This window comes from Eleginops maclovinus, chromosome 20, assembly GCF_036324505.1.
Source record: "Eleginops maclovinus isolate JMC-PN-2008 ecotype Puerto Natales chromosome 20, JC_Emac_rtc_rv5, whole genome shotgun sequence".
In the NCBI taxonomy this organism is placed as follows: Eukaryota; Metazoa; Chordata; class Actinopteri; order Perciformes; family Eleginopidae; genus Eleginops; species Eleginops maclovinus.
The window spans coordinates 6,138,506-6,155,156 of NC_086368.1; the positions used below are offsets into that span (position 1 = coordinate 6,138,506).

At 38.0% G+C, this 16,651-nt stretch overlaps 1 protein-coding gene and 1 long non-coding RNA gene across 3 annotated transcripts in view; one reads left to right on the top strand and one right to left on the bottom strand.

Moving 5' to 3' along the window:
* LOC134883077 (uncharacterized) lies at window positions 1–11,888 on the top strand. Of its 2 annotated transcripts, none has more exons than XR_010168226.1 (3): window positions 1–177; window positions 1,274–1,379; window positions 11,391–11,888. It is a non-coding gene; the product is annotated as an uncharacterized LOC134883077 (long non-coding RNA). The 2 variants fall into 2 exon arrangements; XR_010168227.1 differs by having other exon boundaries at window positions 11,447–11,888.
* The window catches only part of podxl2 (podocalyxin-like 2), a 23,689-nt gene continuing 11,604 nt past the window's right edge, over window positions 4,567–16,651 (bottom strand). Inside the window, exons 5-13 of the mRNA XM_063911206.1 lie at window positions 16,367–16,583; window positions 14,754–14,933; window positions 13,892–13,998; window positions 13,729–13,803; window positions 12,008–12,164; window positions 11,721–11,782; window positions 11,374–11,553; window positions 10,408–10,608; window positions 4,567–8,301 (exon numbers count right to left, since the gene is read on the bottom strand). Of these exons, the coding sequence (XP_063767276.1) occupies window positions 8,239–8,301; window positions 10,408–10,608; window positions 11,374–11,553; window positions 11,721–11,782; window positions 12,008–12,164; window positions 13,729–13,803; window positions 13,892–13,998; window positions 14,754–14,933; window positions 16,367–16,583 (1,242 nt within the window). The 3' untranslated portion in view covers window positions 4,567–8,238. The remainder of the gene's footprint in view (window positions 8,302–10,407; window positions 10,609–11,373; window positions 11,554–11,720; window positions 11,783–12,007; window positions 12,165–13,728; window positions 13,804–13,891; window positions 13,999–14,753; window positions 14,934–16,366; window positions 16,584–16,651) is intronic.

The following is a 16,651-nucleotide window of genomic DNA, read 5'->3' on the forward strand; positions in this document are numbered from 1 at the left end:
AACACAAACGAAAACACAATCTGCACAATCTGCGTCCCAAGCGCGCTGTGGGTGCCCTTGCTGTCAGTGGTCTTTTGGATTACTCGACATTTTTGGAAATGAAAAGGCAACAGGAGTCAGGAGCAGAAAAAAGAAAAAAGAGGAAACAGCGAGATGATGCCCGTGCATCACTTGCAGGTAAGTGTCCACGTTTAATCTTTCTTAAATACGGGAAATATGTGCAGCTAGTGTAAAGCTTAGCCTATGCATACACCTTGAACTAGCTGACGTTATTGCTAATGTTAGCAAACTCAAATATGTGTTATAACTTAGGCGCAAGCTAAATTGAGATTTTGCTGTTAAAAATTATAACTGCATTTTGCAAGTAACTGATGCCAGTTAGCCGTTACTTTACTTTAGATATTGAATAGTAGACAGTTTATGGTTTATTTTGACGTGACGGTGGCCAATACTTTCTCAGTAACAGTTAGCAGTCATTGCACTAGGTAGGCTAACAATTCTGGCTTCAGACCATTTATCACTGTGTGGCGTGAAATTAATAGTGTTTAGCCAGGCATTTAGAAAAGTTTACATAGCATTTGAGAAAGTATATTTTATTTTGGAGTTTGCAATGCCAATGCATAATAAACCCACGGCCATCTTTAGGATTGTCATTCGGTAGAATTCAGCAAAATAGGCTACAGTCTCACATAAATAAGGTTAGGTGTTCTATGTGCAATGGGACAGAAAAGGGTTCGTGATAATGTGAAGCCTGTAGCTACTGCTACAGCTAGCTTAGCTATATCTGAGAGTGACAGAAGATACATGACTAAATTAACTGGCGTTTTGATTGCATTTATATCATGCAAAGGCATGGACGACATCTGTCGGTGAAATAGAAAAACGTTTTGTAGTAAACAAAATGCCCTCCTAACCATATTGTATTCAATTAAATGTAGAGTTTAATAGTCTTGTGTAAGGTGTATCATTTTGCTTTTATTCCTTTTATTCCTGTTGTTAAGATATAAATATAAAATATCCATTATGAATGATATAAAGCAAACATTATTATTAAATTGTGTACAATATTGCAACTCATTCTATAATGTTTTTATATTAGATTAGATAAGATTGATCAAATAGTTGATATATAAGTAATAAAGGGGGAGAGCTCCTTGGTTGCATGCTTTCAGTTTTAAATCTTTATTTTCTTTTTTGGTATAAGATTCTTTATTTGAATATTTTGTCTCTTTCTATACTGATCTTTTTTCTTCGTATTTCTAAATTAATGCAGGGTCAATGCTGAAATACGTTCAAGCGGGAGCACGAGGCCAAGAAGAGGACACAGATGAGGAAGAACCATCGACAAGTTCACCCAATCAACCCCAGCCAGCAAGCAGGTCTGTACATCCCGCAACAGTACTAAGCCCTGATCAACCACCCTCAACCACCACAGATACACAGCAGATAACCACCACCTCTGAAAGTCCTGTCACTGAGAGTCCGTCAGAAGGTGACAAGGTAGAAACGGGTTTGCCCTCTCCAACTGATCCTGCTCTCTGGCCATTACGGATTTTAGATGCGGATGGTGTTGAGATCGTACGAAGAGGTCCATTTAGAGTCCCATCAGATTTTAATTTTCCAAAGGGACTAGATGGCAGGGCGTTTCATAGTAGCCTGCATTTCAAAACGCTCTCAAATGGAGAGAAAGTCAAGAGAAGTTGGCTTGTTTACTCGAAACAGAACAATGCTGCATTCTGTTTTGCGTGTAAGCTTTTCAGTTTGAAAGCTATAAAGCTCACTGCAGAGGGCAACGGTGACTGGTCCAACATTAACAATAATTTGATAAGTCATGAATGTAGCTCAGACCATGCCCAGTGCATGTTTAAATGGAGAGAACTGGACACACGTTTACAGACAAATACGACAATAGACTACCAGGAACAGACATTGCTGGAGGCAGAAAAAAGAAGGTGGCGAGATGTTCTCAAACGCTTACTGAAAATAACCCTATCTCTTGCCTCAAGGAATTTGTCATTTAGAGGCTCTTCACAGTGTCTGTATGAACCAGACAATGGCAACTTCTTAAAAGAAGTGGAACTTTTAGGCAGTTTTGATCCTGTGATGGAGAACCACCTGACCAAGATAACCGATGAAAGCTCCCGAACACATTATCTTGGTCAGCAGACACAAAATGAGCTGATCCAGATCGTCTCCAACAAAACATTGCAAACAATCCACACACAGATTCAGGAAGCGAAATATTTCTCCATAATTCTTGACTGTCCACCTGATATAAGCCACAAGGAGCAAATGTCCCTCATCGTGCGCATTGTTGAATTGGAGCCAAAGCCAAATATCAAGGAGTATTTCCTTGGGTATATGGAGGTGGTTGAAACAACTGGCCTGAACCTGTCTACTGTCCTTTTAGACAAATTAAAGGAACTCGACATTCCATTTGATGATTGCCGCGGACAGGCCTACGACAATGGTGCGAACATGAAGGGGAAAAAGCAAGGAGTTCAGGCCCGACTGCTACAGTTGAATTCGAGGGCGTTGTTTGTTCCTTGCGCAGCTCATTCTATGAACCTTGTCATAGCTGATGCTGCGAAGTCATCCAGGGATGCCACTGGCTTTTTTGGCTATTTGCAGAAGCTATTTTGTTTCTTCTCAGGAGCTACAAAGCGGTGGAGCATCTTGACAAAACACATCAACCTAACTGTGAAATCATGGAGTGATGTGAGGTGGGAGAGCAGGCTTAGGAGTGTCACAGCTGTCAGAAGTCAAATCAAAGAAATCCAAAATGCGCTCATCGAGGCTAGGGAAACTGTCAATGACTCTGTTGCAAAAATAGAGGCTCAAGCCCTGGCAGAAGAAGTGGCCTCTTTCAGATTTCTGATCTGTTCTGTTGTCTGGTGTGAAATTCTTACAACCACTAACCAGGTAAACAAGCTCCTGCAGACAAGTTCAATGCAGCTTGACATTGCCGTCGGGCTCATTGACAATGCCAAAACCTCCCTCTCCAGATACAGGCACTCTGGGTTTGCTCAGGCAGTGTCAACTGCCAAGGACCTTTGCGAGGCGATGAACATAGAGCCAGAGCTCAAGGAGAAAAGGCTCAGGAACACAAGAAAGCAGTTTGCATATGAGGCTGCAGACGAGCCCTTCAGTGATGCCCTCAAAAGGCTTGAGGTATCCTTTTTCAACAGTGTTGTGGACTCCGCTTTGATGTCACTGCAGGAGCGTTTTGAGACCATGACCCAGGTCAGAGACAAATTTGGAGTGCTGCTTGATTTCAGCAGAGTGCACGGAATGTCCAAGGAGAACCTGCAAAAAAACTGCATCGAAGTGCAGAAGACACTGACTGAGAAAGGAAATTCGGATATTGATGGACTTGAGATGGTTCAGGAAATCATCAACCTTCCTCAACTGCCACCACAAACAACTGCCTTGGAGTTGCTCTCATTTCTCCATGAGAATCGCCTTCAAGAGGTGTATCCAAATCTCTGGGTTGCTCTTCGAATCGCATTGACTCTCCCTGTTACAGTTGCCTCTGCTGAGCGAAGTTTTTCGAAACTGAAGCTCATCAAAACTTACTTACGTTCAACAATGGGGCAGGAACATCTAAGTGGTCTTGCTGTCATCAGCATTAATGGTGAAGTGGCTCAGAGGCTGTCCTATGATGACCTAATTAATGACTTTGCAGCGAGGAAATGCAGACGTGTTCCAGTCTTTATAGAGAAATGCTTGATTGTTAAAGAATAGCATTATGCTCTCTCAAAAAGGATGTCCTTGATTTATTTTGATAACACTTTTTTTGCACTTACTTGAATGTGTTTTAGCTGTTCTACAAAGCCTTACTGTTTACAAAGTAAGTAAAGTTGTGACTTTTCGTCCTCTAAATCTTTGTTTTATTTAAGATTTTATTGATTGTACTTATTGATGTTATTTAGTGTAATTTATTCAAAGTTACTGAAGGAAAGTTTGCACTTTCAAATGTCAAAAGTTTGTTGTTTTGCTGTGTGTTTGCTGCTGCTATTGTTTTATATGTTTGGTAATAAAAAAGTTAAACTTTTCCGCGAATGTTTTTTTATTGGGGGGGGGGGGGGGGAGGGCATCATGAAGGAATTATGCTTAGGGCACCAAAATGGCTAGCAGCGGCACTGAATAAATAAAGTAAATAAATACACGTTGTGAAACCCACAAGGCAATACTATATGTAAAAAAAATGTTTTGTACGTATTTCAAAGGACTTTTTTTACTTTAGGGAACTCATTTCGTAGTTTCAATACGTTGTTTGTAACGCATGTATTTCCCATCAATTGTATTCAAATTAATCGGGCACTCTCTTAGTTATATCTATCAAATTACATTTGGACACTAACTCCAACTAAATGCCAATTAAATTTCAATCAATCAGTTAACTATTTGAAAACAAACTAACCCATTGTTGATTTTGGAATTTTCATGGGATCCAAACAAGGACATAATACGCCCCTATATTAAAATATGGCCATGTCTTCTTGTAATTCATAATCTATATAACATTTCACAAGTAAATTGAATATTTTACAAATTGTTTTTATTTATTTATTTTGTAGTCTCAACCAATCAAAACGTGCAGGGTTACAGGACCAAGAAATGATGTAATCGCAATTTCTCCAAACTTTATTTCTCACATTTAACTTATTACACAGACAACCAAATGAGTGAGACATACATACATATAAAACCCTAAGTAAAATAAATTAACAGAAATAAAAAAAATTGGAGTGGATGATTAAATACTCAACAAAAAGTTTGACAAAAACCTAGTTACAAAAGTGACCAGGAAACTAATGTTGTTGTCTTTATTCAGACGAAGGGTCATTGTTTCTTGCTACAACTGAATGGCTATTCACTTGCTAACATATGCAAACACACATGTGGCTTTCTATCAGATTCTGTAAAGGAAAAAAACATCTGAGAAAACTATTTTAAATCCTCAGAACCAAAATCAGAATACTTTATTTATCCAAGGGGGTTATTCTTTGTGACAGTTGCTCCATTTTGAAATATATGTCTTGAAAAAAAAATATCTATAAAAAATAGAAGGTAGGGTACAAGTGATCAGAATCTGCTAAGCGTTAAGTTGATTGCTTATAGCAAAAAGCAACACAATTTCTCTCGTTCAAACTCTCTTATTCAGGCTTTTCAGCAAACAAAAATTACAGCGTTATGTTTCTTTTGTATGTTATATTAGTGCTCGCTGCAGTGCTGAAAGCTACATGCTCATTTATTCTGTTTCCCAGTGGAGGACAAGATCCCTTCACTTTGCTCTCAGAAGCAGATCATCTGTAGCAGGGAGTCATTCAGAATAGACAATTGTGAGTTCCTGAACGTTCCCTATATTGGGCTCAGCTGACAAAGTGCATATCACCCAGCATAGTTTATAGTGAAGCCATACATATTGTTACAATGAGAAAAGTCAGAGTAAAAGAGCTGAAACACAGGCAACATATTGATCAAATGCAGATGGGCAACACCTGTAACAGGAATGGAGAGTCACAACTGCAGAAACTAAAGTAAAAGAAATACAGATGTTAATATAGATGCTATCAATTGTCTCTCTCCATTTCAGTTAATGAAACAGTTTTCTGCCCATTTGATGAGTGTCATAACAGTATGTGCTGTTTGGTAACTAGTCAGCATTTTATTAACAGTACCCAGAACTTTTGAAGTGCCATACAAGTCAGACATTTGATGATTTTCGAGATAATTTAGATTTAAATGTGTATCAGTCAAACTGCAGTGACGAAGGCATGCTCACAACTTTAGACATGATTGTATTTATTGAAAAAAATATTAGTCCAAAGTACATTTTTGTCAGTATGGTAAAGTCATTTACATGTGAAATCATTATCGATCTTCAGATTCAGTTTGCCTTCCATGCCCTGCAAGATTGGACTTAGTTGCAAGGCATACTTAACCTGGACTCCTTACCTTTGCTTGACATGTTTAAAATACTTTAAAATACTTTTCTTTAAAAATGTTTGTAAGAACAATAAGGTTGCTTATAAGCACGTTTGGTGTCTGTTGTTGTGTTGATTACTAAGTGTTCTTTCCTTGACTTAAATATGGTTTAAGAGACTCAAACTTCAACATTTAACATTAAAACATTAACAACTCGGGTCTCGACTCAGGATTATGGTATGTTTACTTGACTTCAACACTGTTACTAGTTTTTTTTTTCATGCTGTTTGCCTGTTAATGTTGCCCATGTGTCATCGCCTCGAGGAAAAGCCTGTAGCGTACAGCAGCCATTGCAGCACTATTGAAAAAGCATATCAGGCTAACAGGAAGAAAGGATAACATGACTCATAGTCGTCACATGACTGATTGAAGAGTAAAGATTCTCAGTGGCTACACCCATTCCTATGAGCAAAATAGAGATATCTCAGTCACTGTATGTAATACATTTAACATTATGCAGCATTTCATTGATGATAGTCGCCATTTCCAAGAGGAATCGATAAAGTGCCAAAACCTTACTCTCAAAGCTGCTACAGGTTGTACATCCTGTTTGGAGGAGAAGCTAGGAGGAGTCACTGTTTCCTCCTGGGTCAGACATTGGGGATGAACTACTGAACATCTCTGAAGTTTTAATAACTTGAAGATATTCCCTAATATACTTTGAGACTGTCAGCGTTAGACGTTTTATGTTAAATCCACAGATGTTTTCTTTGACTTTTGTTAAATGAACAACTCTTTTCTAATTTAAAAAAAGAGTATTGGCGATACTTAAAATACTGTTGCAATTTCAGGTTCATATTTGTATTTTGCTCCTCTACTGGGACATGTCTCTATGCTTTAATGTTCAAAAAGCTCTTTATTTTTCTCATACTGCCTGTACTGGAGCTCCTCTTTTCACCCTGTGTCTGAAACCAGAGCCCAGACTGCTCTGATTGGTTAGCTGGCTGGCTCTGTTGTGATTGGTCAACTGCTTAGAGATGTACTTACTATTTCTTGGAACGCTAGCCAATAGGAGTGAATATTACATCGTGATGTCACTATTTTGCTCAAGGAAAGGGAAAATCCCAAAAGCATAATAGGGCTCCTTTAAGCTCATCATACGTTTTGAATGTAACATATTAGTAATAATTATGAGTGATCAGTTAATAACAGTAATTGTAAACTTTAAATAAATTGTGTAGTGTAAAGTATCATTTGTAAAATATTGGTACAATAGTTAAGTAAATATCAATAAGAAAAAGTAAAGAGGTGTTTGTAGAAAAATGTAGTTGAAGTATCAAAAATAAAAGTACCTGCAAAAAACGAATCTGTGAAAGTGTCACTTGATTATTATCATGAGAGAGGCCTTAATGTGTTAAAATCCTTTATCATTGGACTGTAGATTGTGTCAATCATTAAATATTTGAAATACTTTAAATACTATTGAGTAGTTTCATCTGCACTTTTGTTTGTAGGCTCATCACAAATTTTGTATTTAAAATAATAGCAGTACATGTACAGTTTTAATAAATGCAGCAAAACAAAAATCAGAAAGTTGTAGTTATTATATATATTTCAGTAAATGCGCTTTAGCATTTACTGCAGCATTCAAGCACTGATTCTCGTAAGAATTACACCTACATCAGGTGGGAAATATTAGTAATTATATTAGAGTCCGTAAATACGTTTTAGCCAATGATGATGCTGCTGCAGCTGTGGACGCTTCAGACTTTGAAGCCTCCTTTACATTCAAACGTTAGCGGTGGAGGAAGGTGCTCTATGCTATGATTGTGTCGCTGGTATCATGATTTTTTTTTTCGTGCAAAAAGTTGAAAGCATAAGGCACACTCACTAGATGGTGACATTATCTAACATCAAGTAAGGATATGCAGCTTTATGAAAGGCTTAACCTTCCCAGAACTTTTGAAGAGATCACCAAGTTAATGATCTTTTTATGAATTTAAATTTGAAGCATGAAATAAACCCTGGTGTCTAATATCCAGGAAGATGTCAGTAACTCCTCCTGCTCACCTCCGATGAGCCTCATTAACTCTCACTGGACAACACATCGTTTACTCACTCGTTAAATCTTTGAACTCCTATCAACTACTTTTCTTTTCTGTCTCGTCCTCCTCTCCTCTCCACCATTTATCCTCCTCATTGCTCTTCTGTTTTCTCTCCATGTTCTTCTTATTCTTTCCTGTAGGCTCCATTTATCACCTGTCTATCAAAGACCTTCATAACCTGTCCCCTCTTCCTCTTCCTCCATCAGAGATGTGTGTCCTGCTCCTCCTCTTCTTCCTCCTCAGTCACGGCCTGATTGACAAAGACCTAAAAGATGCAGAATAAAATTTGTTTCCATACAAAACTACTGAGACTACTACTTAGATTATATTAGACTGTGATTCCCAAATTGTGATTATTATTTTTGTCACAGCAGCAGCAGAGACAGAAATATAATAAAATTAAAAATTAAAACAAGGGACATAAACAGTATATACAGTGGGGCAAAAAAGTATTTAGTCAGCCACCAATTGTGCAAGTTCTCCCATTTAAAAAGATGAGAGAGGCCTGTCATTTTTATCATAGGTACACCTCAACTATGAGAGACAGAATGAGAAAGAAAATCCAGAAAATCACATTGTAGGATTTTTTATGAATTAATTGGTAAATTCCTCAGTAAAATAAGTATTTGGTCACCTACAAACAAGCAAGATTTCTGGCTCTCACAGACCTGTAACTTCTTCTTTAAGAGGCTCCTCTGTCCTCCACTCGTTACCTGTATTAATGGCACCTTTTTGAACTCGTTATCAGTATAAAAGACACCTGTCCACAACCTCAAACAGTCATACTCCAAACTCCACTATGGCCAAGACCAAAGAGCTGTCAAAGGAGACCAGAGACAAAATTGTAGACCTGCACCAGGCTGGGAAAACTGAACCTGCAATAGGTAAGCAGCTTGGTGTGAAGAAATCAACTGTGGGAGCAATTATTAGAAAATGGAAGACATACAAGACCACTGCTAATCTCCCTCCATCTGGGGCTCCACGCAAGATCTCACCCCGTGGGGTCAAAATGATCACAAGAACGGTGAGCACAAATCCCAGAACCACACGGGGGGACCTAGTGAATGACCTGCAGAGAGCTGGGACCAAAGTAACAGAGGCTACCATCAGTAACACACTACGCCGCCAGGGACTTAATCCTGCAGTTCCAGACGTGTCCCCCTGCTTAAGCCAGTACATGTCCAGGCCCGTCTGAAGTTTGCTAGAGGGCATTTGGATGATCCAGAAGAGGATTGGGAGAATGTCATATGGTCAGATGAAACCAAAATAGAACTTTTTGGTAAAAACTCAACTCCTCGTGTTTGGAGGACAAAGAATGCAGAGTTGCATCTAAAGAACAGCATACCTACTGTGAAGCATGGGGGTGGAAACATCATGCTTTGGGGCTGTTTTTCTGCAAAGGGACCAGGACGACTGATCCGTGCAAAGGAAAGAATGAATGGGGCCATGTATCGTGAGATTTTGAGTGAAAACCTCCTTCCATCATCAAGGGCACTGAAGATGAAGCGTGGCTGGGTCTTTCAGCATGACAATGATCCCAAACACACCGCCAGGGCAATGAAGGAGTGGCTTCGTAAGAAGCATTTCAAGGTCCTGGAGTGGCCTAGCCAGTCTCCAGATCTCAACCCTATAGAAAAGATCTTTGGAGGGAGCTGAAAGTCTGTGTTGCCCAGCGACAGCCCCAAAACATCACTGCTTTAGAGGAGATCTGCATGGAGGAATGGGCCAAAATACCAGCAACAGTGTGTGAAAACCTTGTGAAGACTTGCAGAAAACGTTTCACCTCTCTCGTTGCCAACAAAGGGTATATAACAAAGTATTGAGATGAACTTTTGTTATTGACCAAATACTTATTTTCCACAATCATTTGAAATAAATTCATTAAAAATCCTACAATGTGATTTTCTGGATTTTCTTTTCTCGTTTTGTCTTTCATAGTTGAGGTATACCTATGATGAAAATTACAGGCCTCTCTCATCTTTTTAAATGGGAGAACTTGCACAATTGGTGGCTGACTAAATACTTTTTTGCCCCACTGTATATATATATATATATATAGGTGCAGTAGAACATATGTAAATCAGAGTAAAATAGATAATATTAAATAAGTAGAAGTAGAAAAAGTCTACTGTATAATAAACTAATCCATGACTAAGTCTAAAGTGTCAGTAAAACATTAAAGCATTGTTTTAGGTACTAATTTAATGCTACATTCTGGTTGTCTAGCTAAGTACGCAGGTAAAATTCCAAAATGTAACATCTGGAAACATCCAAAGCATGAGTCTTGAAATACAAATATATATTTCATAGCAGGACAGTGCATACTTTAATTGGACCAAACATTTGAACGCTGTAAGATTCATCCAATCACCTGCCAGCGACTGCTCTCCTCCCCGCCTCCTCCCCCTCCTCTTCCTGCTCCAGTTACTCCTCCCGTTCCTCCTCCCCCTCCTGCGAGCCCATTGGTGCTCGGCTTCTTCTCTTGCATCTCAGACTGGTTGTCATTGGTTACGTCCAGCATTGGGTTGTCGTGGCAACCATTCTCCACAAAGTGAAGTTCGTCATTGCGAAACTGTAAGGTTAAAAAAGATCTTTATATTGCATTTTGTCAACATTATATATTTACACAGCTAACAAACATATTTAGCATTACGAGCGTTAGTTAGGTAGCTTGCTTGCGAATGTTCGTGCAACATTTTTACAGTTTGTCTAACGTAAATGCTTTTTGTTTCCAGACCTCATGATTATGTGTTACTGTGCAAATCAGACAAAATGCCATTATAGGGTCAACATGTTTGGATGACATGCTACTTATAAATATATTTGGGTGACAATGGGGTGAACAAATCAGTTATAATCTTTGCTAACGTTCATGAGTTTGAACATATAATACGAATAAGTCATTATTTTTGTTTTGTTTCTTGTATTCGGAAGCCACAAGCGAAATAAATTAAAATATCAGCACTAAAATATGCCAAATGTAAGAGCACTCAAATAATGAGTGAGGGGGGAAATTATATCCTTGCTTAAAGGATCTGTTTCAGAATAATAATTACAATACTGGATTATAATTATTAATTCATTTATGTGTTTATCACTTTAAAGTTGAAGCTGGTAAAGGTAGAAGTCATTTTAAGGTATGATATATACTGCTGCCTAGCTTTACTTTCTGTAATATACATAATGTATTAGTTGAAGGATATTTTGTACTAATTATCTAAATCTGCAAAGTACCTAGAGTTATGAAATAAATGTAGAGAAGTAAAAAATGCTACATTTGCCTCTGAGATGTAGGGTAGATGTAAAAGGAGAATATTGCAGTTAAATGTTAACTTACTGTAGTCTTGGTATCAGGCAGTCGTCGCTGCCAGCAGATGTAAATGACTCCAGATGTGATGATGACCATGCAGATGGAGCCGATGATCACCAGAACCACGAACAGCTTCCCGTAGTCGCTGCGTGTCTGACTGGGGCGAGATGGACAGCTGCTGGCAGAGCTGTAGTTCTGGATGCCCAGCTGATGATGCAAACACACACACAATCAAACAGTAGTTTACACTAGATGTTTACACAAATAACACACTTTATAGCAGAACTATTTTATATTTTGTGCTGTTACAATTGTTTCGGCTTTGCAATACACAGACAGTAGTAAATATCAAAAGACGTTAGTGGCCAGTGTACCTTATTTAAATTTTTCCTGATTTCTCCCAGCATGCCCAGCACATCCTTGGTGGCTATCACTCCTGGAGGATGCAACATGTGGAACAATGTTAACATTTAAAATACATACACAGTATTTAAGTATGTGTTTATGTTAAGAAGCACTCAACGCACCATTAAAAGCTTAAAACAAAAGACGGATTATCTCTTTCTTTCTATATATTATAAGGGGAAAAACGTGCACGTGTGTGTGTGTGTGTGTGTGTGTGTGTGTGTGTGTGTGTGTGTGTTTGAATGTGTGTGTTTACCGCGCTCAGACGCCACGTTCATCAGCAGCTGGTGTTGCTGGTGTGTAGGTTTGCTGAGAGAGATTAACCATGATCCCTCAGGGCTGTTCATTCTTCGAGCGAACACGCGCTCCATGACCTTCAACAACCGTACACCCTGATCCATGCGAAACTCTTCCTGTAACACAATCACACACACACACACACACACACACACACACACACACACACACACACACACACACACACACACACACACACACACACACACACACACACACACACACACACACACACAAACAAGCAAACATATTAATCTTCAACCCACAAGTTACCACTTTATTTCTTTTTTGTTTTTTGTTTTTTTATTAACATTTCCAGTACTGTATGTTGCATGTTTTTTATTGATTGTATTTACTTGTTTAAAATGCAATTTGTCTTTAGGGTGACTAACAAAATCTGTCCAGGGACTACAGATAAGAAAAATAGCGTCTTGGCTAACTCTGGCACATTTACAGAAATGTTGAATAATGTGCAATGTTCCTGTTAAATGAATAAATACATTTAAATACATACATTTAAATAAATACATTTTTCAGCAGAGATAAAAACATTCTTCATCTCAAATTCAAAACCCTTGTGGAAAGTCAAATTACTATTTTACCAATTTCAGTGTTCTGCCTTTTATTCCTAAACAATCATTTGTAACTTTAGCAGCCTTGTTGTTTTAAAGAAAGATCTAAACATAAAAAAAGTTATGACATCTATTTATCTAGCTTTCTCTCTCTACCCACAAATATCACTACTAATAACCACATCAAATATATCCTCAGACATGAATATTAAGTCAGCTTGTTTTAAAAATAGGTGTAGGAAAACAGGAGCACATCAGTGTTGCCGTAGCAACTATAACGTCAGTGCGGTGGTGCAAGTTTGTGTTGTTGCCATGACGACAGACATTAATGTGAAGGTCCTTCCTGTCTCACATAGTCCAGAAAACTCAAGTTCACTGTCTGTCTGACAGCGTGGGAGAAAAGTGGCGGCTGCATGTTGTTTCCAATTTATTTAGACAACCTATCACACATCAGTGGTGGAAGAAGTAGTCAGATTACTTCAGTAATAGTACTTATACCACACTGTTAAAATAATCCACTATAAGAAAAAGGTTTCCATTCAAATGTTTATATAAGTAAACCTATTTAAGTAAGCATTATCAGCTAAATGTAGTTAAAGTGTAAAAAGTGGTCAGTAACAGTAAAAGGGTATCTGTTTTACCATTACATGATGCTTTTGTATTAATATTGTCGTGTTATCATGTCTTTTTTACTTCACTGCTGGATAGTTTAATCCACAACAATGCAGCATGTTATTTTCAACTTCTTTACTGGATAGGAAGGGAATGAAAAAATGTAAACTGAAAAGCTTTCAAGTTAATAAAGAGAAGTGTAGGTCGATTCATCACAGAAAAAATGAAAACAAAGTGCACTTTGAGAATAAATGTGTTCCCCATTACTGGGCCTAATACTCAAGATAAATGTAGTGAAGGAAAAAGGTAAAACATTTCTCTCTTTGATGGAGAAGAGTAGAAGTGCAAAGTGACATCAAATATAAATATGTAAGTGAAGTAAGAGTACCTCAAATTTGTACTTGAGTATAAATGTTACACAAATCCCAAATATATATACAAATTAATCTTGTATTGTTGAAACCTTTTATCTATATATTTAAATCGGTGTACTTACACAGTTTAGGTTTTGCGTCATGTTGAGGACAACATACCCACGTCCGACCAGCTCGCTCCACTCCACACACACCACCTTTCAACAACAGTAATATCAGTATGAATCCATGATTAATAAAGATTGGAACACAGACAGATTTCGATGTAGAAAGGTTTGAACAAACCTGCCGTGCTTCCTCCATCTCATCAACATCATGGAGCTCTGTGACACCGTCCATTTTTCTCCATTCCTCCTCCTCCATCTCTTCACTTCTGTCTGGCAGAATAGCCCCTTGATCAAAAAAACAAAAATAATCAATTTAAAATGCATTTAGTCAACCCCCCCTTTAGTAAAAAAAAGTCCAATCTATTACAGAAGTGTAAAGTCATAACAGTTAAAGGGGCCCTATTATGCTTTTAAGGGTTTCCCTTTCCTGTTGTGTGTTATATAGGTTTGTGTGCATGTAAATGGTCTGCAAAGGCTAAAATCCCAAAGTTCCTTCCAGTGGGAGTTTCTCTTCCCATGCCTGAAACGCCTCCATTTGACTCCTTTGTTACATACTTAACATAATGACATCACTATGTAACACTCACGCTTCTATTGGCTAGCACTCCAACACATTGCACGTAATTTGCTAAGGGCCGGGACATTTCTTAGCAGTTGACCAATCATAACAGATCCGGCAAGCTAACCAATCAGAGCAGACTGCGCTCCGGTTTCAGACAGAGGTTGCAAAGATTCGCTGCAAAGGTAATGTAACAAAGGAGGCTGTGGCGCAGTGGGTTAGTGCGCTGATCTTGGATCAGGGGATAGCAGATTCCAGTCCCACTGCAGTAAGCATGTCGTTGGGCAAGACACTTCACCCCAAATTGCTTCTGTGGTGACTGTCCACAGTATTGAATGTATGTAAGTCGGAAACGACTAACAAGTAACATGGAAACATGTCACAGTAGAGGCACAAATACAAAAAAAATAGTTGTAAATGAGCATAATATGTCCTCTTTAAGATTAACCATAGAAAGAGGCATAAACAGACTTTTGATCACCTTTTAACTGGTGTTCCTCCTCTTCCTCCACGCTGGGCTGCAGAGGCTCTCTGCTGGGAGCCATGCCAACCTCTGCTGCTGTGGGATTCTGGGTAAAATCGCCTTTTTGTGAAAGACCCGTTTCTTCCACCTCCTCCTCCTCCCTCTCTGTCTCTTCATCCTCTGTCTCCTCTGCAGAGACTAACCAGGGGAAAGACAAAAAGCAGCAGAGACTTCATCTTTATCTTCTGCCTTCCCATGTGGGAGGAGATCAAATACAGAAAACTGATAGGGATGAAACAAAGTATTATTTTCCTTAGAAATGGATCGGCAGATCAGCAGAAAATTGAAGACCTTTTTTCACAATTTAAAAATATTTTACGGACCAAAACATAATATAGGAAAGCTGTCTTAGACAAGAATCCAGTGTTCAAGAAGAGAAAATATGTGAAGACACAAAACAATGATTTGTCTTTTCTGTTGGTAAGCAGTTTGTGAGTGTTGGTGATGTGAAAATAACAGGACTTAATATTGTCTTATGTTTGATTTCAGCTTGGTGTAGGGAAAAGCAGCAGCTGAATAAATGATTATTTTCCTTCTCCATTAATCTGCTAATCATTCTCTCGATTATTTTTGGGTCTATACATTGAAAAGATGGCAAAGACGTCTTGTTTTGTCAGTACAGATTCCAAAGATATTCAGTTTAATATGATACAAATCAGAGAAAGCAAAACATAGTCAATGTTTCAGAGTCTGAGAACTGATTTTTTTTTAAAAAGTCAAAATATTTGTTGTTTATTTCTCGATAAAATCTATCTTCTCGATCTACTCAATAATTACACGACTTATCATCACAACTTAACAGCAACTGACTACTGACGATGTGACGTCAGTAGTGTGAAACCATACAAACCTGACATTTGTCAAACAGCAATAGTGATAGTGATACTTTTTTTTATCAAACTTTTTATTTATTTAAGAACATTTTGATGCTTTACTTTTGTTCAGAGTATGAGCACTGGTATCACTACTGGAACTCACTGTATGAACATTATTTCTTTTCATTGTTCACATTTCATGACATCCACCTAATAGTTGATGAGACATTAGATTAGTTTTCCTTTTTTTACATTTTGCATTTATATTTAATTTTATATGCAATTCCTTGCACACTTAATGAAAATAATATCCTACTTTTAAAATGTGTTCGCTTTAATTTGGACGTTCATAGTTTTTATTTGACAGATAGACCACAGATTTGTGTCTCTTGTATAAATTGTACTTTTAAGTCTGTTTTCTTTTCAATTTTCAGATGTTTATATTTTATGTTTGTTTAATTTCTACTCTTTTTATTTTTCTAGTTATGTGCAATGCCTTGTTTTAACATACTGCTGTGACAAAACATGTTGGATCAACAAAGTATATGTTATCTTATCTTAAATCCAAATATGTTCACCTCATAATATGGTATAATAATGGTAATAGAGGAACATTTAAAGGACCCTCAATGTCATAAGAATTAATTTCAGGGTAGTATGAATATGTAAAACATATTATGGCGATCCATACCATATGTTTATACATTTCAAACAAGATCAAGATAAGTCAATCAGTATTGGCTTTGTTTTGTATACCTTTTGTGTAACTTCCCAGCAGCCCAAAGTCTGTGCCAGTGTCCGTCTCAGGGGTGGATGTTCCTGCAGCGACTCCAGCAGCAGCAGCAGCAGCAGCAGTAGAAGTTGTAATGGTAGTACTAGTCGTAATGATAGAGGAGTGAAGGATTCCGTAGCCACTTGAATGACCGCCTTCCTCCCCCTCTGCCTCCCACAACTCTCTCTCTAAAGGATCCACCTGTATGGGAGACGTCAGGTTAAAGGGAGACACAAGAGTAGGTGGCAGTACAATATGTCATTTCAAAT